The sequence below is a fragment of the Podarcis melisellensis genome, assembly GCF_964234715.1.
Source record: "Podarcis melisellensis genome assembly, chromosome: 9".
Lineage (NCBI taxonomy): Eukaryota > Metazoa > Chordata > Lepidosauria > Squamata > Lacertidae > Podarcis > Podarcis melisellensis.
In genome coordinates this window covers 15,342,059-15,368,867 of record NC_138541.1, presented here as the reverse complement: position 1 = coordinate 15,368,867, position 26,809 = coordinate 15,342,059, and the positions used below count along the sequence as shown (strand labels likewise).

At 41.5% G+C, this 26,809-nt stretch overlaps 2 protein-coding genes across 5 annotated transcripts in view; one reads left to right on the top strand and one right to left on the bottom strand.

Annotated features, from left to right (window-relative positions):
- Positions 1–7,736, top strand: part of LOC309377552 (broad substrate specificity ATP-binding cassette transporter ABCG2-like) — a 21,359-nt gene extending 13,623 nt beyond the window's left edge. For all 3 annotated transcript variants that reach the window (XM_081924992.1, XM_081924993.1, XM_081924994.1), the window contains exons 10-16: positions 21–103; positions 772–861; positions 2,078–2,202; positions 2,869–3,023; positions 4,245–4,334; positions 5,890–5,984; positions 6,334–7,736. In XM_081924992.1, the coding sequence (XP_081781118.1) occupies positions 21–103; positions 772–861; positions 2,078–2,202; positions 2,869–3,023; positions 4,245–4,334; positions 5,890–5,984; positions 6,334–6,481 (786 nt within the window). In that variant the 3' untranslated portion in view covers positions 6,482–7,736. The remainder of the gene's footprint in view (positions 1–20; positions 104–771; positions 862–2,077; positions 2,203–2,868; positions 3,024–4,244; positions 4,335–5,889; positions 5,985–6,333) is intronic.
- PKD2 (polycystin 2, transient receptor potential cation channel) lies at positions 7,053–26,809 on the bottom strand. 2 transcript variants are annotated; one of them, XM_081924877.1, is made up of 15 exons: positions 26,064–26,809; positions 23,387–23,497; positions 21,758–21,891; positions 20,843–21,093; positions 19,969–20,193; positions 18,161–18,389; positions 17,574–17,744; positions 16,425–16,606; positions 15,790–15,910; positions 14,386–14,484; positions 13,530–13,651; positions 12,869–12,986; positions 12,235–12,395; positions 10,286–10,433; positions 7,053–10,061 (listed from the first exon to the last, which is right to left on the bottom strand). In XM_081924877.1, exons 1-15 carry the CDS (start codon positions 26,605–26,607, stop codon positions 9,822–9,824), a joined length of 2,856 nt encoding a protein of 951 aa, XP_081781003.1. In that variant the 5' UTR covers positions 26,608–26,809; the 3' UTR covers positions 7,053–9,821. The 2 variants fall into 2 exon arrangements, with proteins under 2 accessions (XP_081781003.1, XP_081781002.1); XM_081924876.1 differs by having other exon boundaries at positions 12,235–12,398; positions 26,064–26,807.

The window sequence follows — 26,809 nt, the reverse complement described above, 5'->3', positions numbered from 1 at the left end:
ATATTCTTTCTCCGCACTAGATATGTATTGCCACTTTTCTGGGACTAATAGTAGGATCCGTATTCGCTGGAGTTAAAAATGATGCCACTGGCATTCAAAATAGGTGAGTAAATGCTTCAAAAAAAGAGAACGCAATGTAGCATCATCTTCAGCTAGTATTTATGTGCAGAAAAGTTTAGGTAACAAATTACTTTAGGACATATTTTATGCAGCAGTCTCCAATATATTTGCTTAAAGTTTTATTTAACCATGGGACAGGGGAAGGTAATTTCCCCAAGCTCTACCCAAGGCTTTTTTCCCTTTTAGAAAAAGTCTGGTGTTGTTTGATTCTATCTGAGGAGGGCTTCCTAGAGTTCGCAAAGCTGAGTCACCCAATTCAAAGAATTTGTTTCTCCCATCTAAGGATGAGGGAGAAATTTGTTTTTTTATGCATTTTCTTGTGAAACTACCTAATCTGCACCTAAACCAGAAAGCCAACTGAAGAATGGTTGTCTTTCAAAATTTGCACTTCTCCAAATTTTGCAGTGCAGTTCTAAAGCTGCGGTTCAGTTTTGCCCCGACTAAACAGTGTGCACAAAAATATATTAGAAGAAATAACGTACGAAACTAAATTATATCAGGAAATTGCTTGCAGAGATGCATATTTTAGAAGAAATCCACACAAAAATACGTAAGGCTTTTTGCACATTTTTTTTTTAAATTGTAGATTGATGCAGAAATTAATCTGTGCCTTGGTATCTCTAATTCTGTCTTTTTTGGGTTCCCTTGTAGAGTTGGTGCTTTGTTCTTCTTGACGACCAATCAGTGTTTGAATAGTATTACGACTGTTGAACTTTTTATCACAGAAAAAAGGATATTTATGTAGGTAAAACTGTGTATTGGAAAACCAAGCTTACTCTTCTGCTAGTAGCCTTATTTGCTTACCTGTTCTTTGATTGAGTAACTCATCAGTCAGTTCCACCTATGGAGCCCATGCTCATGGCCATTTTGCCACACATATCAGCCCCTGGTTATGATAAAAGCCTTCTCTTCATTTGGTAAGGAGATACAGATGGCCAAGCTGTCCTGGCTGAGAGCGCTCAGTCTGAATTAAAGTTTGGCTGTCTGTATGGGCTCCGGGTTTAGGGAGAAAGAATTCTCTAAAATAAGGGTGAGAAGCTTTTTCCAATCCAAGGACCAAATTCTCTTCTGGGCAACCATGCAAGTGTCACATGTCCATGGTGAGTAGGGCCTGGGCAAAAGTGGGAGGAGCAAGAATTTGACCATTGTAAACATAGACTAGTTTCTTCACACCTTTCTCTGTCCTCCAACCAGACAAGCAAGAGGCATCATCACAATTCAAAGACACATTTCAGCCAGGAAGAACCAGATATTGCCTGAGAAGAGGGTGTGTGACCTGGAGAAAGTATTAAGGGCCAGAAAAAGGAGCCTTGAGGGCCGCCACATCCAGCCCTGCTCTATAGCATCAGTTTTGGCACCTAAGGAATATGTGAATGTTGAGCCCATATTCCATTTCAGTGAATACTAGCTCAGCAGTTGCATGCTGGATGCATTGTGGACCTGGGTAGAGCAAGCACACTTTCATTAAAGCTTCAGGGGCCCTAGCTAAGTGGCAGAATATGTGCTTTGCATGTTGCAGAGTAGTGACCTCATATAATCATAGAGCTGTAGAGTTGGAAGGGATCCCAAGGATCATCTAGTCCAATCCCCTGCAATGATAGAATCTTGCCCTTGGTGGGCTAGAACCACCAACCTCCTGGTTAACAGCCAGACACACTGATCCATTGTGCCACAGGGAAGACCAAGGACAGGACATGCTGCCTGAATAATCCTGGCACCATCTGGACACCATGTTCTTTCTGTTCTTGACAGTAAAGCTGAATGTGATTATATTGGGTAAATCTTTCAAAAAGCACTTTTGACAATCTCACAAGTCTATAAAGCAGGACATAACTGTTTTAAATAAGCTTCTGGGAAATGTCTGGTACTAGTTTGAAAACTGGATTGAAAACTGCTGCCATTTATGAATCCATTTGTTGGTTGTGCAAGTCCTGAATGTGTATATTTTGTGTTGCAGACATGAATATATAAGTGGCTACTATAGAGTGTCTGCATATTTCTTCTCAAAGATATTAGCTGATATGGTGCCCATGAGGACTTTACCTGGCATCATCCTCACTTCCTTAAATTATTTCTTGATAGGCAAGTATACTACAAAAGTCATGTTTCTTTTTTCCTTAATATAGATATTAGATGGTGGCAGGCAGATTGCTTGTTGCATATCACTGTTGTTGGAAAGCACAATATGCTTATTTTGCCACTTAAAACCATGTGTGTATTCAGACACACCCTCCCGTACCAGCAACTGGGGAATGAAGTGGACTTGATACTAGAAAAGTTTATGCCATAAAAAAATTTAGTTAGTCTTTAAGGCGCCACAAATGCATTGGTTGTTTTCCGTAGGAGACTAACATGTATCTTCCTCTGGAAATAAATAGTAAAGTTATTGTTTTCCATTTGTTGACCAAATTTCACTTTTGATGTAAAATATATAATAGCTTAATTCTAAATTAGCAATAATATAAAACACATACCCAATGCTTGAGGTGGGGTAGGAGAGACCTGCTAACTCTTATATCTTGGCAGCCCCCTCAAGCACTGTGTATGGGCTTGTGGATTTCATTAAGACCCACTCACCCCAGAATTAGGGTGGTTAAAGCAGAAAGGGATAACAAAAAGCTCCAAAAAGTTCTCCTGAGCTGGGGGACTGAGCACTGAAAGGATAAACACAGCTCTTATGCATTTGTGAAAGTGATGCACACTCAACTACCAAGGTACCACTGTGTTAACATTTTTAATTTGTTTCAGGTTTCAAGCCAACTGTGGTAGCCTTCTTTACCATGATGATTACTGTTATATTAGTCGCCTACGCAGCCAGTTCCATGTCTCTGGCAATAGCAACAGGGCAAAACGTCACGTCGGTTGCAAACCTCATCATAAATATTTGCTTTGTTTTTATGATTGTGAGTTTTGGTTGATTCTTCTCTTTCCCCTCCTCCTTTGCTGGGTGGGGGTGGGAATGTTTAGACAGATATTATGCAAAAAGGCCACATTGCCACATTTCAGCCACCACCCAAAGTTCTATCACATGAACGGGATGATTCATAGGGGAGCAAGTTTGCCTTCAGGGACGCGGGTGGTGCTGTGGTCTAAACCACTGAGCCTAGGGCTTGCCGATCAGAAGGTTGGCAGTTCAGATCCCTGCGACGGAGTGAGCTCCCGTTGCTCGGTTCCAGCTCCTGCCAACCTAGCAGTTCGAAAGCATGTTGAAGTGCAAGTAGATAAATAGGTGCCACTCCGGCAGAAAGCTAAACGGCATTTCCGTGCACTACTCTGGTTCGCCAGAAGCGACTTAGTCATGCTGGCCACATGACCCGAAAAAACTGTCTGCTCCTGTCAGCTCCTTTGGCCAGTAAAACAAGATGAGCGCCGCAACCCCAGTCATTCGCGACTGGACTTAACTGTCAGGGGTCATTTACCTTTACCTTTTTAAGTTTGCCTTCAATGGCTGTAAGACTCCTAGATAGTGCCCGTTTGGGGTGAAGTCAAACTGTGAAAAGTTAGAGCACTTGCTGTGGCTGTTGAGACAGGTATGAGAGACATGTTTTTTTGCAGCTGTGGCAGATGAAGGCATCCAGCTGTTCTGCTGCAGATGCACCACAGGGTTTCTTATCTCTGCTATCCTCCCAGTGGTCATTCCTGTTCTGGCCACTGCTATGGATGTGCAACCTGTCTGTCTGTCTCCAGGCTCTGTGGTCGTCTGCAAGGGATTCCCACACAGTGGGGTTGATGTTGCCAGCCTTCATGCCATGTTTACAGACATAATGGGAGTTGCAAAGATGGTGCCCTAAGACTCTTTATCCCATGGAAAACGAATAGCCATTCATTCTCTCAGGAAAACTGTTTACTGACATTAAACTAACTCACAATGCACCCCTGAAATGGGGGTGGTGAATAAAAAACACATACACAGTTTGTTGAACTTCAAAAAGTACATGCTTACTGATGATGGGTGCTCCAGAGAACTAACGTCTCGGTAAATTCACAAAACCACTTATGTATATTTCACGGTGATGAGAATGAATTCTGGAAATGGCTGAAATCCTTTAACAGCTCTGGGTGAAATTTTTTTTCTGTCAGTTTGACTTTCCCCTGTCTTTTAAAACTACTATTACCATTTGTAGGTTTTCTCTGGCTTGCTGGTGAACATCACAACCATTTCACCTTGGTTGCTGTGGCTGAAGTATTTCAGTATCCCGCGCTATGGCCTGAATGTAGGTATCAGCCTTTCCCTTTTTTTTTTCTTTAGAAATGGTTCTGGAAATTTAGAACTCGGCACCAGATATCATAACCCTGGCTGCAAATTTGTATAACTGACCAGAGAACGTTATCTTTCCCCTCAACATTGACTCTGTTATTTTTTAATTTTAAATACTTCTTAAACACCTGAACTTCTAAGCAGTTTACATAAAATACGGTACGATAAGTTCTCTTAAGGCTGCACCATATGTGCAGGTGTTTAATAAAAACATGTTTGCTCGCTTAGCAAACACATTTTAATTAAAGCCACATGTTACTTTCGCTAATTTTAAATGCAGGCATTAAAATGCCATTGTGTGGGACCAATCTGGATTAGGACCCTAGTGTGGCAGGTGGTTTTTTTTAAAAAAAAACAACAACAACAACAATGGCATTGATGTACCTTCAGTGATTTCTGCTCTTGGAGAAATATTAAGAGTCCCTTCTCATTTCATCAAGCAACTGCCTGGATGATGGCTCTGTTATACCTGGTTTGGGAATGGACGAAGGCTGTTTCTGATGGTGGAAGTGCAGGCCTGCCCCCTTTCTCATTTACTACAAAGAAGACCCCACATATTAAGCATTTGCCATACACTGGTTACTGAATGTGTGAACTGGGCATAAGCATACTTTCCACATCATTTTCTTTTAAATGAGAGGGTGAATTGTGTGAATTGGGCACCACTACATGATGAGTGGTGGGAACGAAAAACACCGCACCCCTTTTGGACCTGTGACTTGAGATCACAAGACAAAACGAAAGTGTGGGAAAGTGATCTCACAGTGACATCTAGTGATATAGGCTGTGAACTGCACAGTACTGCCTGTTAACTCTCTTATGTACATTAATTAGAATCAAATATCCCTCTCCCCCGCCCACATTGTTAGTTGTGAATGATTTTTGGACTGGGGGAGATTGAGATTTTGTTCATTTTTGTTCATTTGTTAATTAGTGGGTCTGAGTATTGCTTTATTCTTTGAGCATGGCTTTTTTATAAAAAGGATTTTATACGAAATATTAATATATTATTTGATTCCCCCCACAGTAATATATACTGTATATCTTCCTTTTTTTGCTGTAAGTCACTTGGAGAACTTCAATAAATCTAATAAATGAAATGAAATGCATATAAAACTTTAGGTGAAATAGGTATTTCTGCTACAAAGGGTGTGTGTGAATTGGAGGATTTCTTATGCAACATTTTCCAGTTATGTTCTTAAAAGCACCAATAGATCCTTGGTATATTAACTTGTGGCAAAAAATAGTGCTTGAAAGCATGTGAGGTTGTTCAGACAGGTTGCCTCTTAATGCGCACAGCGATTGACAGCCAAACTGAGAAATCTCAGCTACTTTTGGGATCTCCACCAATCCTGGAGAAGTAAATATAATGTGTAATGTTTTCATATCCTTAACAAGACTGAAATTCTTCTTGTCGTTTTGCCTCTTCCCAAAGATGTGAAAATATGGAAACCTTCTCAGGTAACAGCAGTGTAAACAAGCAAGTAATTCAGTTTTGTTTGTCTTTAAAGGCTTTGCAAGTAAATGAATTTACCGGGCTTAAGTTTTGCTCAGAACTTGAACAAGGGGTCAACGTAACCTGCATCGCTCCTAGTCCATTTACCATGTAAGTACTTGGCATGTTGCAAACAGTTGCGCTATACAGTAAGCTAAAAAAACAGTTATTCGGAGCTGGTTTCTTGGACATTAGAATTAACCGGGGGCTGCGGTGGAGTGGAGAGGAAGGCTTCACTGCATTAGTCTTAGTAGGGTGTGTGGTGTGTGTGTGTGTATGTGTGGAGTGTATGTGTCATCCTCGATCAACTAATAGCAGTGTCTTCTTTGTATTCCATCTTTTGTTGTCATTCTTCTGACTTATATTAAGAAACAGCATTGAGAGCAAAACAAGAAAACTAGGTAAAATTAGGGATAATGCATTTCTAACAAAACTTCTGCCTTTAACCTGTGTTTTCTAGATGCACTGGAGAAGAATATCTGAAGATGCAAGGCATTGACATGACTTTCTTGGGCATGGTGAAGAATTACGTGGCTCTTATATGCATGACAATCATTTTCCTCTCTATTGCGTATCTGAAATTGAGATTTATTAAGAAGTATACTTAATCGAGCAGGGCACACACGCCTACTGAACACTACAGTGTATTTTTATGGTAAACATGTAATATATGTAAAGTATACAGCTGATTTATAAAACTTTTCTTTCTTTCTTTTCTTTCCTTCAAGAGAGAGAGAGTGGAAGGAAAGTGGCCATTGTGCCAATTGGAACTTTCCTCCCGTTAGCAATTAGCAAATAGCCGGGGATTCTGAATGGGTCCGTGGGTGTGGCAAAGTGCCCCCCCATGGTCCTAACCTGGCCTGTGACCTCCCCCACCAGTGCCATCTACGTATAAAACTATATGTATTTATCATCTACAATGTCACATTTAGATTGGCCTTGTCCTTCCAAACAGTGGTTAAGGTGGTCAATGTCTTACCCATACAAAATCAAACCAGAGGTGGGAGCTCACATGGGGGGATATAAATTTGCCCTTATGCAAACAGAGACTTTTGCTTTAGTTCAAGATCCATGGATTGAACTGGGTCAAGAGACCACCTATTCCTACAACAGGCCCATGGAACTAAATTGAAACCCAGCCTGTATCCCCCCACCTAATAACACACACAAACTACTGCAAACCATATAGTGTCTTTATTAAGGGGGGAGGTGGTCACTATTAAACCAATACATCTTTGATCATTGTGGATAACTAATAACTTTCCAACACACCTTTGCTATTAAGACATTCACCTAAAAACAGGGGGTAACTCACACTTCCATTGTGTGAAACAAAAGGGATACAAAAACAGGTAGCTTCGCTGTCATACACTAAATGTATGTACGTTGTCAGTATGCATGGATAACCCATGAAATCTTATTGCACTTCAAAATGAAGTTTGTTATTAAGTAACAACATGTTACAACAATATATATATAAACATATATATTAATTTATATAAACAAATAGGATTATGAATGCAAACATTTTGGTTTTTATAGCAACGCTGCAAATGTAAGATATAATGATTGTGATGGCTGTAAATACAAACAGGAAGACACAACTTTTGAAACAAGCACGCCAAGGCGTGTTGCAATGGCAGCTTCCCACTCTGCGGCTTGGCATCTGCGACAGCATGGCACAAAAGATCTGGGATGCCATTAGCACTACTGTGAGAAATCCCTGTGGACTGAAGCACCCTCTTGAAGACCCTCTTGAAGCCCCCAGCAACAAAGCCAACTGAATGTGTCCCTACGAGTCATACTGTCACACAGGTTGTTGTTTTGGAAATGCACCACATAAAATCTTTCAGAAATCTAAAAGACTCTGACTTGCTCCCTTTTGTGCTCTTGCTACATCACTAAATGACCTTTCATGGTGTGTGTTTTTTTTTAAATTTCATGTCTAATTTAAGCCACAACCCAACCACAATCACTGCCTAAGAATAGAATGTTGTAAATTTCCTACAAAAAAATTCAGTGAAGAGAACTCTGAGTCCCTCTTGTGGTCCCTTTAATTTTCAATTAATGCATTGCTAATACTGTTCAATTGAAAGGCATGAGCTGACAGTCTGGCACGTCACAAAAGCTGCTTCCACAGTGGAATTTTACTGTGGGATAGGCATGATGTTCTGAGTGCAACATCCTCTCCCCGCAAGTATTCCTCCTTCAGCTTTGGGGCAATTTCCTCAGGTGTAGGTGACCTGCCATGTAGCTGTTCATTCCCCCCATTATGACCTGCATAGATTCATCCAGCCGTTTCCTTCTCTATGGTTAATACTCCTCTCTAGGAATCAACTCTTTATCATTTTAGCCCTTCCCTCCCCAAATTTCATTAATCAGTTTCTTACCCCATCCCAAAACTCTAGAAACAAGATGGGGGGAACGCTTATTATCTGGGGTGCAACCCAGGGGTGTGGGAGGGTGTAGTTAACCCCTTCACCCTCATGCTGCAGCTCTAATTGAAATTGCTTCACCCTCTCAACATTTGGGGCTGGGGACACTGCCTACCAGGCTAAAAGAATGTCATTTGAATTTCAGAGGTCTGGAAACAGAGCTGTTATTCTGCTTAAAGCTTGAAGCAGAGCTATTAAACAGGGTACTACTAAACAGTACTTTTTCCTGGGGGTACTCAAAGGTATGCAGTACCGACACCTTTTTTTCCCTAGAAGAAAAGCACTGGTTAAAAATGTGGCACTTACTGTAACAACTTCATGGCGAAGAACTTCTAGAAGAAAAGCACTGCTATTAAATCACCCATGTTTAGAGGCACACTGTGTGACGATAGCAGCATTTTAAGAACCAGAGGGGACTTTGCCTTCACTTGCCATTTGAGAACTACTGCTTGCTGCAGTAGCAGAAATTCCTGTGCCATTCCATGTAGACAAACAGAAGAAGAAAAAGAGCATACCATCCCAGCCACATTATTCTGGACACTGTGTGATTTCATTTCTCTCTGGTGAATGAAATGCAGTGGTTACTTTTTTGGCAAGTAGTTAGGATAAATTACTGTAATACCTATTTCTCTTGAAAGAAGGCAACAGCTATTTATCCTTTGATTTGGACAGTTTCTTTAAAATACTATTAAGAGTACAGGATTTCCAGAATCCTGCTATCTTTAAGAACATACAGATAAGATTTGCAATAAAAATTGGTGTGTTTTATACTTTATATAGCAAATTGAAACCTGATAGTTTAGGGGTCGTTGTCCCTCACTCTAGAGGGCTAATTACATTTTTGAAGGGAACATAGTCCGGAGCGGAAGCCTCAATGCATCTGTATGAAAACATGTAAAACAACTATTAACAGTGCAATCCTATGCATATTTACTGTGTTCAATTGTGCTGACTTTCAGGTAAGTGTGTATAGGATTGCAGCCTTGTTATTGCGCTGACAGTTCACTATATGAGCTTACTCATTTTCTATGGAAAGCAGAGAAATTTGTGACATTTCTGTAGATTCTTAAGTAGCTGGAACCGAGTCCAAGGCTGGATCAGTTCTGTTTGGTAGTGTAAGTGTTCTTGCACTAGCAGATGTGAAGGTTTTGCTATTTCACATCAGAGAAGTCCAATACAGCAGCTGTGCTGGTGGAAACTTGGTGCGCAACCTACTGTACAATCTATCGTGCGACAAAGTTACCTGCAACCTACTTTTACATTACTCTGTGAAACAGCCTTTTGCCAACAAAAGTATATCGCTAGGTGATTTTAATTAGAGACAACCCCAAATTAACTTTTCTTTTTAAATCACTTCTTAGTCTCCCAATTTTATATTTAAAAAAGCATCAACAGCTCGAGTGTTTCTCTGCATACCGAATCTGCCTCTGCATATCTTAGAGCTTCCTGTGACTTAGCCAAATCACTAACTGTGCGCAATACTCATAATTTTGTAGGCAAAGGAAAAAGTCTACTAGACGTGGACATTGTTCCCACTGTTCCCACCTCCTCCGGCATCAATGCCTTCTGTGGACTGTGAGGAAGAAGGGCGGGAACATCTAGCCCGGGACTGGCCGTTGAGCCCCATTGGAGTTCCCAGTCTGTGGCTCACTTGGGATGCCGTATCATCCGATTCCCATCGCTCCAGCTCTTCTCGTACAAGTCTCTCCATCTGATCCCTGTGGACTTCATTATCACGGCCCAGCCTGTCGTCCTAGGCACAAATATCATAGTGTCTGATCATACAAAGAATGCCCAAAGATGATACACTGCATTTTATGAATTCTTAAATTAGGAAGAAACACTTATGTGGTTTAAATGGTTAAAAATCACTAACACAGCTAACAGAAACAATACTTTAGTCTTAAGAAAACAGGAATAGAATGAAACAGCAAATTTGCAAGAACTGTTTGCATTTTCCCAGCACATGTGAGTTACCTCTGTGACCCCATCAAGCAGCCTCCCCAGCACCTCTTTCCTTTTCAGTTTTGCTCTCTCCATGGCTTCCAGCTTCACGATGACAGCGTCAATCTTAGAAACAATGCTGCCTATGGAATGCTCCATGCGATCCACTCGCCGCACCAACCTAGAGCCAAACATTTTTTTTATAAGATATGTTTTTTATTTAAACTGCGTATTTTATTTTGACTAGAGATTTAACGATCAAGCAATTCATGTTATACTTGTTAGGAAAAAGCCCCTCTGCCCTAGTGGTCTATTATCATGTACTTTTGCACATATCAGTCTCTTGCATCTCCAATGAAAAAGTAGTATAAGAACAGGGACAAACCCTGAGGAGCCATGGCCAACAAAGGTGGTCAGTACTGAAGCAGCATCTGAATCAGGGAAGCCTCACTTTGAATTTTGCCTCTGACATGGACCTATGAAGTGGCCTTAGGAATGCCACTCCCATTCAACCTCCCATTTTCAGTAATGATAATAATAGTAGCCAACCTTGCAGGGCTTTCAACAGTTTAATGCATGTGAAGTACCTTGATAAATAAATCCGCAACGAAGCATAAATACATGGTTATTTGAATATGGGGTGTGTGAAATACTGCACACAACACAGACCATAGCAATGGGAGCCACAGCTTCTTTGCATGACAGCTGTCTTCTGCAGCACACAAGAGATGCCACTTTAAATTGAGAAAAACAGCCGAGCGCTCATGCTCTCTGGCAATCCTATAGTTCTACCGCTGAATATACAATAGCCTTGATTAAAAGGGAGGAAAGGCACCATGCAATGTTCTTTGAACATTCATAATCAAGTAGAATTCCCCTATATCTGGACATCTCAGAAGACAATCGAGCAGTCTACACGTACTGCTGTGGAAGGACACTAACAGCAGCAACCCAAGAACCTTTCAGCACCTCGCTCAGAATGCCTAGGCAACAGAATCGGCAACAATCATCTCCTATGCTTGCTGGCTGCTCATATAGCTACAATCCTTTGCAAAGCTTTGCAATGCACAACAGAAAGACATCAAGATTAGAGACCGGTCAGGATATTCAGTGTTTTAGCTTTTTCTAGCAGGATGACAGCATAAATGCACGGCTGTCCAGAAACAATTATCCAGAAACAATACTCCCACATTCCTTTACTTGGCTTCGTCACAGGACGGCTCATTCTTACAACCCATCTGTATTTAGTGTTATTCCCACTTCTGTTTTCCACTGGAGCAGAAGCATTTTCCCTCAGATATTTTTCAGCTGGATTCCTTCACATTATGTTCCCAGACTGAAGTTTCCAGAGGCAATACAGAACATTCATAAATCAGAGATGGGAAGAAGGTAGACAGTGATCCACCAATGGAACTCTGAGCAATTTCTGCAACTGCCTTCTCCCCGCACCTTCTCCCAAGACAAATAAAGCACTCCATTGCAAGAAGAAGCCTCATGCCCCGCTGGTTTGAATGCAGGCTGTTTTTTTACATATATAAATGCTGAAAAAAACCAAACAAAAGCAAAACCCATGAAGATCCTGGTTATATCAGGAGCTCTTGCCTTTGATGCTAATGCCCACCCCTCCCAAGTAACAGATTCAAGTCTCTCTCTTACACACCCACAAGGGATACAAGCAACGTTTTGTTGCGGGGTTTGCTTGTAAGTGATGGAGAAGGACCATAGTTCAATGTTAAAGCATCTGTTTTGCATTCAAAGGTCCCAGGATTCAGTTCCCAGCATCTCCGTGTAGGGCTGGGAATATCCCCTGCCTGAAATCCTGGAGGCTGCTGCCAGTCAGTGTAGACAAGACTGAACCCGATGGGTGACCAGTGGCCTGGCTCAGGTTGAGGTCATTTCCTAGGATGCATTTCAAAAGGAATATCCAGAACTGTGTTGAACAATGACATTGTTTTAAAAAACCCCAAATTCCTAATACTAACACTTGAAATTCTTCATACGAAACCCCGCTCGAGCTGCTGCCTCTCCTCCGGGAGCTGTGTCCGCTGTCGTCGTCATCGTCCTCTTCAGAGTCATCCAGGCTCCGTGGGAAGCTACGGCCGCTCAGCGGACGATTCAGAGAGCTTCTGTCTAACTCTAAGTCCTCCTTGGTGAAAATAACAAAGGCTATAAGGTTCGTAGGGCAGGCGCAGTATCAGAAATACACAAAGCTCTCTTTCCTCCCGAGGTTGTTACAACCAGGGACCCATGCTTGCCACAAACTGAAATCCAAAATTCTGCCTAAGTGATTATTTGAGACAGCTTCCTGCAGCATTACTCCACGTGTACTTTGTGTCTTGCCATTTTTACCTTCTTTATTCTGATACTAACGATGGCATTTGTGGCTCGGCAGGGCCAAACATAAGGCATCGTTCTACTCTGCCTTGCACTGGTCCAAGACCTGCACAAGCAGAAGACAGTACAAATGGAGCAAGCAAAAATAAGATAAAACTGCTTCGTTGAAAGCAAAAGCAGTAGCTTGGATTATATAATCCAGACTTCTAATAGCGAATACAGATAAAAACAGTATTTGTTCATTTCAAGAAGTCGTCCCGTGGTATTTAAACCATAACTCACCCTCTCTTTTTCCAAATCATCTCTCATTTGCTGATGCTCTAGCTCAGTCAATTCCTGATCTCCATCTTGGTCATACTTTGTAAAGATGGCTTCAATCTCGGCATCAGTGTGTCCCCTTCTGAAAATAAAACACACACGCACAAACTTCAACAAAAGGTTGCCAAAGGGTAGGAGAAGTTAAACATTATGCATGAACAGGCACAAATCAGCAAATACAGTTATATAACTGCTCCTTGGATCCATGATGTCATTTGCTATCGCTAGTATGTCTAAAATTGGCATTCCATACAAAACTATCCATTAGAAAAATATCAAAATCCACCCATCTCACAACAAAAGGTGGGTGAAATTAATTGAAAAGGCTACTCATCACCATTGTTCTTGAACTATGGTCACCAAGAGCCTTTTGCTGGGAAAGTACAGTGGGCCCTCCGGATACGAACTTAATTTGTTCCGGGGGTCTGTCCGCAACCTCAAAAGTACATACCTGGAGGCGCCGCTTCTGCGCATGTGCAGTGTGATAGAGCACTTCTGCGCATGAGGCGAAACCCAGAAGTATACACTTCCGGGTTTGCCGTGTTCAGAAGCCGAGGTTTACGTATCCAGAGGGGTACGTAAGTAGAGGTACGACTGTATTACAGAGGAGGACAGTCAAACTTACCCCTTCAGATCTTGCCGCAGTTCATCAAAGTTCAATTTGCCTCCACTTTGTCGCAGACTCTCTGAAATGTCATCAACTGGTGTTTTTTTAAGTTTTAATTTCACCATGGCTTTAGTGTAACCCTGAAATAGGAAATACAGTCTGTATATAGTCAAAGCTATAAAACTTAGCAGCATATGCTAGAACTGTGTATTTTTATGGATGCTTTCCTCTCACATTACCTTTGGTATGAATGCACTGAGCTTCCTACAGCCACGTCCGGGGATTGACTTGGGAACGTTTTGTGTGGCAAAATGCTTTCTAACTGACCTGCGACCTGTACATTGCTGCTTTCTAGTCTACTGCTAAAGCGATCAATGACAATCTTCTTCAGCTGTTCTGTTTACTCACATGAAGATAATGACTTTCCAGGGTTCTAACACACAGGGAGGGCCTCCCCACTTCAGAAACTTGCCCTCCCACCTGTGGAGGACTGTAAAGGAGAGAATGATGCACTGGATGGGGAAGAGACTGTCAGCTCTCCCTGCCAGAGATGGAAACCTTGGACTCTCCAGATGATGGATAGCTTCCACCATCCTTGATGGCTATACAGGTTGGAATTGATGGGAGTTGTGAGTCCAACTGCTGAATGGCTACCAATTCCTCATCCCTGACATGTCCTGGGAGCTGCATTCAGGTACCTTCTTAAAATACCAGCTGAAGCTCCATGTTTAAATATGATGAATAAAAGGAACTGGTAAATTAATTTGCCAATCAGGAATTGTGAATTCATTTGCTAACCATTCTGAAGGGGCTCTGAGCCACTTGCTTGTGCCATAAGGTCAAGGCAGCAAAGATATCTGTAAAAGGCTTTTACCTTTCTTATAAGATCCGACAGTTCCATTTCAGATTTCTGCTGCGCCATATCCGATTTGACTTCAGAGTATGTATCATTGATGATGGCCAAAAACATGTTCTGTTTAAGACAAAGCATTTTAAAATGGAGCTTGAAAAACAAACCAACTCAAAGCCTTTGACTTCATTAAAATATAGTTACTGAGCATATGCTAAGGTTAAGTTTTGTAACTTTCAAGGAGAAAGACAAGCTCTGTCCAAGTGAGAGGCAGGGGGACCTAGAACAATGAGGGTAATTTGCAACAGCTCCACCAGAACTAGTTGCTCATTATCTTGTCCTCTCAAAAAGAGTGAACATGCCTTATTAGGATATAATATATAACCCCAATGCAAAAGAAAAATAAAATTAGGCCAGGTTTGGTGCTCTCCCTCCTCCTTTCAGCATCACCCCTCTGACAAGAGCACTAGATGTTTACTGTAAATGGCCCCTTGATCCTTGGATGAAGCATGGTGTATAAATATAGAGGATATAACAACAACAATAAGGGGCAACAACAACAACAACAGGCAGTTGCATTCATAGCCATAACTCATTTCCATAAGGATATGAACTGATTTTAGTTTTAGGTTTATTTAGAGTTCAAACTGAGCTTGGGAAGAATGAATGCCTCTTGACCCACCTCAGCTGAAAAATGCAAGAAGGGCATGGACAATAGAGAGAGGCTGCCATCTCTACGAAGTGTATTTCACAATGTAAGAATGGAACACAAAGGAGTCTCAGTCTCAAATTCCAGAAACTGAATAAGCTCATAACAGATTGGGGCTGGATGCTTGTGCCTGCACTGCACCCATGCACGTACTGTCAAACTGTACAACTGTTACTTTTCCCCACTCCCATCATTCTGCCCAGACACTGAGGTCCAGTGCCGAGGGCCTTCTGGTGGTTCCCTCACTGCGAGAAGCCAAGTTACAGGGAACCAGGTAGAGGGCCTTCTCGGTAATGGCACCCGCCCTGTGGAATGCCCTCCCACCAGATGTCAAAGAGAAAAACAACTAACAGTCTTTTAGAAGACATCTGAAAGCAGCCCTGTTCAGGGAAGCTTTTAATGTTTAATAGGTTTTTGTATTTTAATATTCTGTTGGAAGCCGCCCAGAGTGGCTGGGGAAACCCAGCCAGATGTGCGGGGTATAAATAATAAAGTATTATTATTATTATTATTATTATTATTATTATTATTATTATTATTATTGAGTATATTATCAAGTGGACATACACAACTCAGAAACTGCACACTGTTAAAGCCCTTTTGAGTATTAGTCGTATTGAAGCCCAGGAAAGATAATAAAACAAAACAAATAAAATTCAACTTGAGAGGATGACAACAATAATAATACAAAAATGGCTATGAATAAAATGGTTACATACCAAAAGAATGAAGAACATAAAGAACACAAATGTAGTGAAATAAACTGGTCCCAAAACTCTGTTAGCTTCTTCAATCTCTGTAAAGTCAAAATCTCCCAACAGGATGCGGAACTGAGTAAAACTTTAAAGAGAACAACGCAGTTTTAGCCAATAGTTGAGCATGTCTCACAAAACTGATCCCACCCCCTTTGTATTCTGGCAGTGGTCTACAACATTCTTTTCAGCACAAAGACGGGTGGCTGGTAGCAACTACCTAAACAAGTCCAGCAGCAATGCAAATATATCTGCAAATTTTAAGTATTTTATGGATTCTAAAAGTTCAGTTGGTTACAGCATGGTGCTGATAATGCCAAGATTGCAGGTCTGATCCCCATATGGAGCAGCTGCATATTCCTGCATTGCAGAGGGTTAAAATACATGACCCCCAGGTCCCTTCTAACTCTACAATTCTATGGTTCTAACTTTTGCATAAGGTCAGAGAAATTTATTTGATGCTAGAATTTTGAAAATCCACAAGAAGAACTTCACTAAAACGGACTGAATTTTAACAATGAATTTGATGCGATCTTCTGCGTCCAATGAGGACATTTGCTAAGCCACTGGCAGCCTTTTTAATATTCTATTGTTGTACTTACACACTGTCCTGGAAGGTACTGAAATCGTCAACTTGTGCACCAAACACAAGGTAAGCTAGCTGAGCATAGGCTATGAAAATGATGAAAAACATAATGGCAAACCCAAGAACATCTTTGGCACATCGTGACATCGTGGTAGATAACTGGCTCATTGTACGGTTGAAGCTGATAAATTTAAAGAGCTGTCAAAGAACAGAAAAATATTTCATGAGCTGGGTAATTGAGTGAGAGTAGGAGAGTAGGAAACAGGGAGAAGAATTAGGCTAAATACTGTAAACCACAAAAGGAGGAACATTAAACAATTCTGTAGGCTTGTTCAGACATACTGCCAAGCCACGGTTTGTAATAATCACAGACGGACTCCAATTCACAATGTGTGCTCCAGGCAAACACATGGAAGCCATGGTTTTTGTGGTTTTCTTCTTCTCCTGCCTTCTCTGTGATTCCCTGGATTCTATTCTAAACAATAGAAGCAAGTCAAACTTTGCAAACTGGAGTGGTGCAGAGGCTATACCAAAGCCTTGTTTGCTGAACCTTTAAATCGTGGATTCAGGTCCTGGTTTGGCAGACACTCACAAACCACAGTGGATTATAGAGTGTATTGGTTCCAAAATTATGAAAAATGATATCTGGCCCTTACAGCTGAACTATTTCAGAGTGTGGTATGCTAGTACTGTAAAACAAAGTTCAAAGGTACTCTCTGCTAGGTAGCACAAGACATGAGTCTTGATGACACGAGTAGCAGAAAACAGTGTTGTAAGAAGTCACTTGGCAACAAAATTTACATTTAAATCTAATTTTCAAATATTTTAATCATTCTTTCAAGGCAAAAAGCAGGTGGTCTAACCAACTGAGTTTTCTCTTCCTTTTTAGCAACAGCTTTCTCGGATCAACATTAGCTCTTAAAATATGAAGTGTTTCAAAAGCAACTTTGGATTTGATTTTGTCCTTGGTTTGGAATGTTTTCTTTCCTGCTATGAGTCTTATGGCAGAGTAGGGCATAACACATATTTAAAAGAATAAAACCAATGGACAGATTTGGATGTAAATTGATTTATCAAAATAACAAATACAAATTCCCTTAAAAAGATATTAAGATATGGGATGAAATGTCTTCATTCACCTGAGTATCAGTTAAGCATGAATTACCTTAATCCAGACGAAAAACATGGTGACAGCTGCAATATTGTTGAACTGTGTTTGCCAGTATGCTAAAGGTTCAAAATTTGGGAAGTTATTTTGATTTTCCAGCAGCTCCTTCAATAACCTATCCACAGCAGATGTTCGATATATATTAATTCCTATAGCTGCCACCGATAGCTGAGTGCAGAAAAAGAGTACATGAATAATATGGAACATGCATCTTAAAAGAGCATAAGAAGAGCCTGTAACTCTTGTCCAGAAATCTTGTGAGACACAGAACTGCCAAGTCTTGCAATATTTCTCCCTCTCTCATTTCTATGGGATAACTGAGAACTCAACCATCATGACAGCTCACCTAGAGGTTTTCTTTCCCAGCAAGAGGCAACTGAGGGCAGCTACAGAAGTAGTGCACTGGAAGAGCAGATAGGCACACTGCCTCCTCATGCACAGGGAACTCACGAGACAAATTACCCAAGGTCTGCGTCCATTAGAACTAGTGAGTCAGCTCACTCTTCACATCAACCCACAAGCACTTCTCTCAAAAGACAGCAGTGCCACTATTGAAAGATTTGTAGTCCTTATATCTCACTTACCACGATAATGAGAACATCAAGACAATTCCAAAGACTCCTGAAATAAAAGAGTCTGTGTATGTGAATTTCCAGGATTTCTTCCACCACGTAATAAAGAACAAAAAGACAAAAGACAATTTTGCAGGCAGCCAGGAAGAAGTCAAAAGTGGAGATGTAGTGGATCAACTTTACAGGCTGGAATTGCCAAGATGTAAGGAGGCCTCCTGTTGGTGGGAACTCCACCAATAACCTGCATTTCAAAAAATAAATACACGTATAATTAATTCACCTTGTTATTAGTAGCAATTTGTTGTTTTATTGCTCAGGAATCCACCTGAAAGTATTTTTATACTGAAAGGAAATTAATTTTATAATAAATAAATGTTTGAAAGACAAGGCTTGGAAACAAACTAAAATGCAAGCAAGCAAAATATATACAGGTAAAGGACCCCTGGACGGTTCAGTCCAGTCAAAGGCGACTGTGGGGTTGTAGCACTCACCTCACTTTAAGGCTGAGGGAGCTAGCGTTTGTCCACAGACCGCTTTCCAGGTTATGGGGCCAGCATGACTAAATCATTTCTGTCGCAACGAAACACCGTGACAGAAACCAAAGCGCATGGAAACACCGTTTACCTTCCCACCACAGCAGTACCTATTTATCTCCTCCCGCTGCTGTGCTTTTGAACTGCTAGGTTGGCAGGAGCTAGGACAGAGCAACAGACTCTCACTCCGTTGCAGGGAGTAAGTGGTTTAGACCACAGTACTACCTGCATTGTGCTTTTATTTATTAAAATTTACAACCCACTCTTCACTGTTCACCCACCCCAGAGCAAGAAACATTAAAACACTACAGTAAAATACCCTTTTATTTAAATACAACTTAATGCAAAAGAAGAGTAACATCATCCATTCTACTGTTTTAATCTTTTTAAAAAATATTTTTTCTTCACCGCCCACAAGTATGCTGTACAGGAAATTATTTACAAACAAACTAAAAGGAGTGTTAGCAACATTTAAAAGTTAAAAAGGATGTTACCAATAAGAAATCGTACAGAAGTCCTAATATTTTCATGAGTTTTAATTATTTAAAAAACTCCCTGTAAATGACTTTTTAATGCAATTTAAAATGAAGGTCCAGGCTCTCATTTTACACAAATGCTCTTTATGCATGTGTATATGGATCTGTATATCTACTGTATATAAAATTACAACATATACACACAGCTGTGTGGGAGGTGAAATATGTGAACTCAGATATCACTTTAATAAGGGAGGGTTGCTCAAAAGCACCTCTTCAATTTGCCTGTGAAAAAAGCTGGAAGCATTTGAATTCACAGGACTTAACTGTTCTTCAAATGTCAAAGTAACTTCTTTTAAAAAATGACTAATAACATTTCATTTTATGTCCCCTTAATAAAATTCAAGTATTTTCAGTATTCCTGCCAGTGTGTTTGCACTATGCCAATTTTGGCCTCTCCCCGTCCCAATGAGCAGCAGCAAATTCACCTGTTGAGGTCAGAAGTGCCATTCACTACTGCACATATAGTTTGGCTCTAGTTTTCATTGATTTCAATGGTAATTACTTCTGAATAAATACCCACAGATGCTCTAAATCAAGCTGCCTCAACCTCGGCCCTCCAGATGTTTTTGACCTATAACTCCCATAATCCGTAGCTAGCAGGACCAGTGGTCAGGGATGATGGAATTGTAGTCTCAAAACATCTGGAGGGCCGAGGTTGAGAAAGCCTGCTCTAAATCTACACAGTGAAAGCAGACACTACCATCTGCTTCATAAAGGCTGTTCCATCATTCAACAATTCCAGACTTACCTGATAATGCAGAAGAGATTGATGTTTGCATTGTACACTGAAAAATCTATAAATGTTGCCCGTGTGCCTCTATCAAGCCACAAGTTGTTCTTAAGGCCAAGAATTAACGCAGATGTCTCCTCTCTGCTTCTGGACAGATCCTGGTAATAGCCAGCTCCACTGTAAGTTGCAAGCAACCCCCAATAGCTGCTTCCATTCAGATCTTTTTCATTGGTATAAATCCAACTGAAATGCAACCGGAAAAGACACACTGAAGAAATTCTTTTCATGCATGTCTACTACTTTGCAGGAAAACCTAACTGTAAACTCTTAGGCTTAACAATTCTGACACAGACGGAGGAAATTCCCTCTCAGCCTTTTCTCTCTCCATCAGAATTAAACTGTTGTGGCAGACATGGATGCACCTGAACTATTCAAGAAAACAAGTTGTTTTTTTAAAAAAAAATTTACACAGGCTGTTCATATGTTAGCAGAAACAAATTAGTGGTTATGGGATCTCAGGTAAAATACAGTGGACGCTCGGTTTGTGAACATGATCTGTGAGGGATGCACGTTTGCAACCCGCAGCATTTGCAACCCGTGTCTGCGCATCTGTGCACGTGTGGGGGTTCCAATTCTGGTACCCATTCTGGTACTTCTGGGTTTCGGCGGTCCGTAACCTGAAAAAACGCAACCTGAAGCGGCTGTAACCTGAGGTATGATTGTAGTACTTTTATAGGGACTACAGCACAGATTGAATGAAAGTCCCCCCCACCAGAAGAACTGCCCCCATTTGTGAGATGGATTCCTCCTTCACCCTACAGCCTCCTGCATTCCCCCCAAATCTGCTCCAGATTGCTAGAGTTGGCTATATTTATGTGAGAAAAATACATACGCTGTTCCATTGCGAGGCCCGAACGGTGCAGTGTCCTCATTACTCACAGAGTAAACATCGTAACAGTCTTTAATTTCATCTTTTAAATCTTCAGGTATTGAACACGTGCCATTCCTCACTTTCAGCTGTCGAATGCGAGGCACTCCCAAAAGCAGGTTCTCATGGTAGATAAAACTCCTGTTCTCTGCCACGGTTCTGTTGTTGTACCACATCTCCCAGTACAGGCCATCTAGCAAAGGACCCTCAGTGAACTGAAACAGAATGCAGTTTCAGGAAAATTAACTCTTCCTAAGATTCTGCAGGTTGTTTTTTTTTAAAGATACAATTTTATCACTGAATAAAGTTTTAGAATAGGCACTGTGTAACGATTTCTACCATTACAGCATAATCCTCTGTGTATATCTGTTCATACTATAGAAAACTAGTCCTGTTGATGGCAAGAACTGTTTCTAGGCAACCCAAAGAGAAACTTTTGTATATTGGAGAGAAGTTGGTTTTATCCTAACTAACCCCACCCTCCCACTATATATAAGGGTCTTGTGACTTCTGTTTCAGTGTATCTGAAGAAGTGTGCATGCACATGAAAGCTTATACCCGGAACAAACTTAGTTGGTCTCTAAGGTGCTACTGGACAATTATTATTTTTCAACTGTGTCAGACCAACATGGCTACCTATTTGAATCTTATCCCAATTAAGTCATCATTGTGCCACAAGAAATAAGAAGGTGAGGTAGTAGTAGTTTCATTAACTGGCTTCTTTGAAAGACTGGATTAAATCGTACCGTTAACTCCTGCCAAATCATACATATTTTTCAACACTGCAATAGACTAAAATTGCCTTAATATTTTTCTGATAACACACCATGTACACATTATTTGAACATATTCCTGCTCAAAAACCAAATTCCACAGTACCTTCCAGAAGTCTTCCATTGTAGATAAAGTTTTAAAATTGGTCTTCTCCATTTTTGACACTGGTGTGTCTAGAAAGAGCTGTGACATCACCCTTGTGTAGTAGTACATATTCGAACTCACCATCCCATATGACACTGTAAACGCAAGTTGGAAGGGGGGGGAAGAGTCAAAATGTATTTTTTAAAAAAAAACAACAACATACAACCCATACAAGCATCAAACAATTTTTTTTAGGCTGTGTTATGAACACAGTAGGTAAATAAACTTTTAATTCAAACAGTCTATAATTTACCTAGCAGACTCCAATGGGGGTCTGAGTCTGATGCTATACTGATTCATGAATAGGGGGGAGGGAATGCCCACAATCTTGTTGGAACCAAATATATGTGCTGTAGCATCAGTGGCCCCATTACAGAAATACCTAAAGTACTGTATATCTTAACAGTAGCTTTCACCCTTTTTGACCCACCTTTGAACTCAACCCTCATCATGGAATCTACCTTTGACTATTTTTCTGCGCAAGTCCATCTTTGTCCTTCTCTTTCTAGTACTCTCCTCTTTCTCCTGTCCTTTAAAACATTTAAACAAAAGAAAGAAAATGGTGGCGCTGCTGCTTATGTAACCTACTTTAGATCATGTCACAACCAAGTTTTGAGCACCTAACTGCTGGCTGAAAGAATACATATTTGATTCCTCCAAATACCTAAACCACAAGCAAATCTAAAAATTGCTCTAATAATTCAAACAAAATGGTCCATACTATTCAAAAATGTTTCTTGCATATATATCTTTTTAAAAAGGGAAAAGGATGGGAACTTCACAATTTCCATGAAATCGCTTTGGACAGCAATGCATTTCATACAAATTTACATCTGGTTAATCAGCTGCCTAAGCTGCTGATATGGATATCCTCTAACAGCAATAAACTTCACAGAAAGCCTGCCCTGCAGAACAACAGAGTGCTCTCGGAATATTTTATGTTTCTTTAGGAAGCAACGCTATTGGCATAAGCACAAATGAGCTTGCACCAGACGTGCTCCAAAAGGGAAGAGACTAATAACTTGTCAGTAGCATCTTCTTCACTTTACACATATGTTCTGTTTTGTTGATTTCCACTAGTGAAGAGAGGAAAACAACTCTAAAGTTGTATTAATGAAAATATGGCTTATGAAATATTGTTCTTGACACTCAAAATTATTCCTTAACCCCCCCCCCAAAAAAAAACACCTTATCACAGATAAGGAACTGAACCCAATACAGAACTTCAATTTTGTGAGTGGCAGTGTTGCTTTTGCAAAATCATAATATCATCTGCAATTGAATTTTGATAGCATAATGTAAGGCTCTCTTTTCCCATAAAAGATGGACATTCATGAATTGTCAAGATGGGTTAGTACATGTGCTATTTCTTTTCTAGGACTATTAACCATGTAGAGCCACAGTGAATCAGAGAAAATGTATAACCATTAAAGCTGATTAACTAATTTTAGGAGCAATGCCAGTCTGTGGCCTTGAAAGAGGAATGCTTTTAAAACAACAACCCAGTAGAACTATATTGAATTACCTGCTAAGCATAACTAGTGGCCATTACTAGTTATCATGTTAAAGTGATAGCAAGAGTCTACTTACAGAAAGACAAGACCAGGAGAAAAATCAAGTACGTGATCAGTTCTCGTAAAACACTTTTCAGGTATCTTTCTCTGGTTGTGGTTTCTTCCATTAGGCTAGTACCCCACAGACCTTGAAAAAGAAGCATTAACAGAAAACCGTAAGAAATGTAACATACTTACATGTTTAACTGTGCCTATACAATCAGGTCAAAGTGTGCATTTGATTTTAATTTGACATATAAGCTCTGGCAACCATTTCCCTCCTACACAAACTACCAGATCTACCATATATTGCTTTAACATTTTGGGCTTTAACGTTCTGGGGCAAGGAGCTATGAGTATGCTGAGGACGCTCTACTCTGTTTCTCCAAAACATCTGAATTGGTAGATCTGTTGAGACTTTAACATTACACGTTACACATAATTGGTTGCTGTGTGTTTTAGGTAACGTTATCCTTTTAAGCAACTGCTGCTGGATCTCCTGTAAATATTTTCCATTCATTTAAAATATTGGGACGTTTTGAACGGTACAGATTTTGAGATTAATACATCAGCAACAATGGAAGCTTAAAAAAAAGAACAATGAAGTAAGAATTTAGCACCATGTGCTGCCAGAAATATCTCTCAGATTTAGTACATATGCCAAAACATGACCTAAAATCAAAGCGTCAGTAAATACTATACATTCTCTTCACCAAGAAGAAGTGCTTCAGTATGTGACTGTAAAAAAGATTAGCTGGCATATTACCTAGTTACACGAATCATAGAATCATAGAGTTGGAAGAGACCACAAGGGCCATCGAGTCCAACCCCCTGCCAAGCAGGAAACACCATCAGAGCACTCCTGACATATGGTTGTCAAGCCTCTGCTTAAAGACCTCCAAAGAAGGAGACTCCACCACACTCCTTGGCAGCAAATTCCACTGTCGAACAGCTCTTACTGTCAGGAAGTTCTTCCTAATGTTTAGGTGGAATCTTCTTTCTTGTAGTTTGGATCCATTGCTCCGTGTCCGCTTCTCTGGAGCAGCAGAAAACAACCTTTCTCCCTCCTCTCCCTCCTCTATTACCTCTATAAGAAGGTAATAGAAAACTACTCAATGCCGGGGCTTTTTTTGGGAGGAGTTGAAATTATACAAAGTGGTTGGGAATATTTTGTAGGAAAACACTCGCACACAAAAAGCTTAACCTGAATGTCCCACAACTTGCTATAATTAAGCTTGTAACCAAGTCTTGTTTACCTGTCTACCCCTGACTCTACCTTCCAGTGGCTCAATGTCAATTTTTTGTTTGTAAGTTCCTCTGAACAAGGCCCTTTCCCCTTTCATACTCTGTAAAGTGCCCAGTCCACAGAGGACAACGTAAAGAATACATTAATCCAAACAAAAATGGGATTGAGTGAAACATGGAAAAAATTGCTTATGCAAAGCTCATGTCACAACAAACCAGCAAATATCTGTCACAGCACTGTTTGCTTTTTTGCTGCTATGGGCTAAGATGGCTCTCCTTCTGGAATTTGTAGCTAGATGGTTATCCTGAACTGGAACAAATGAGCAAATACTGGTTGACTAGGCAACAGAAAGCTTGAAATGTACTCTGACGGAGCTGCAATTCGCAAAACTTGGCAGGGTGCAGGTTTTTTTATATATATAATCAAACACATTGCTTTTCTGCTGTTTCCCCCTTCAAAAAGTCTCCTGGTCAAAACAGCAACAATTTAACAATACTGTATACAACAACTTAACAATATTGTATATAAACCATATTGCATGTGGTTTTTAAAGGGATACTGATTCCTGAGGATTTGGAAATCATGCAGTCTATGCCACTGCAATTCTGCATGTACGTTTGCCAGCTTGGAGTCTAAAATAAAGTGTCTACATTTTTTGAAGAGGCTCCCATATAACATCTTTACTGTTAGCTTTGGATTTTCTCTTAGGAACTTGAACAACTTCAATATTTTCTTTTAAAGTAGCCTGGTCTAGTCTTCAGCACTGGGCGAGAAATCTTTTTCATCCCAAACCCATGTGCTTTTCTAGTCAAATACGTATGACCTACTGGTTTGCATGAAATGGTGAAAAACTTTGTTGAAAAACAGTACACGCCGTGTATTCTCACATCAGATGCAAACAGAAGCAGACAAAAGTGAACTGTTTTGCTTGGTTTTCCCCATTATAACTAGTTTGGCCCAAAGCGTTACAACTTTTTGAGATAGATTAGCTAGATGGATGAAGGAAAGGACTGACTAGATAGAAAGTAGCTTCCTGGGCTCTTAATAAAAAAGCATTAGTAGCAGGAGAGGAGACAATGAGGTGGTAAGGCAGTGGTGTCCAAACTTTTTTCGAGGGCCAGATTTGATGAAGGGAAGGGCCGTGAGGGCCAACCAAAGTTGTTGCGCTGTTTTTAGGACTTAAATTATTGAGCTTTTTTAAAGGGTTGAAGTTGTTGCGCTTTATTTAGGATTGAAGTTGTCGTTTTTTTTTTTTTAGGATTTTACCCCATAAACTGCCGAAGGGGCCCCAAAACAAAACGGACTTTGGACATGCCTGCATGCCTGTGGTAGAGCCTTTGGCCAACAAGGGAATCACAGGTGTGCTAAAGGCGTGCAAGGAGATTGCAGAGGAGCTGAATGGATTATTTGACTCGCGAGTAACAAGGTGAGGCGGGAGAGATGCGAGCCGGGAAGGGCGGTCACTCACCTCGCAGGCGGTGCGCCATCCCTTTGGCCCAGGCGAGCCGGCGAGGCGGCGGCGGCGGCTGCTCGGCGACCTCCTCGCCCGCCTCCTCGTGAGGGAAACGCGGCGTCGGGGCGCCTCCGGCAGAGCAAGGCCGCTGGCCTTGGCCTTCCCCTCCGCCCTCCTCCTCTTCCCCGCGCCGCCTGCGCCTCCGCTGCCTCCCGCTCTCGGCGGGCCCTGTCGGGCGTCGGGCGTCGGGCTCCGAGGGCGAAGGCGCCCCTCCTCGGCCCCACTCCACCACGCCCATCTGCAGCACGGGCCCCGCCGCCGCGCTCCCGCCAGCCGCCCTGGCCGCTTCGCCCGCCTCCTCCTCGGGCTCGAAGCCCGGGTTGTCCCGGCTCCAGGCCTGCCTCGAGCAAGACGAGAGCGGCGGCGACGGCGAGCAAGACGAAGGAGGAGGAGAAGGAGAAGAAGCGCCGGCGACGACTCCGCCGCCGCTGCCCGGCGGGTCCCGCAGCCGCCCCAGCTCCAGGTGCTCCAGGCCGCCGGGAGGGCAAAGTCCCGCCATGGCCCCCCGACCCTGGACGAAGGCCGCCGCCTCCGCCTCAGAAATTTTCTCTCAGGCCAACCGAGTAACGGCGCGGGAAGGGAGCGCCTTCGCCTTCTCCACCGCCCGCCTTCCAGCCCCCCATCCCCGCCCACAGCGCGCCGCCTCGCAGGGGGAAGCGGGCAGGCCGGGCTGCGCGTGTCTCTTGGCCGGGAAGCTGCGG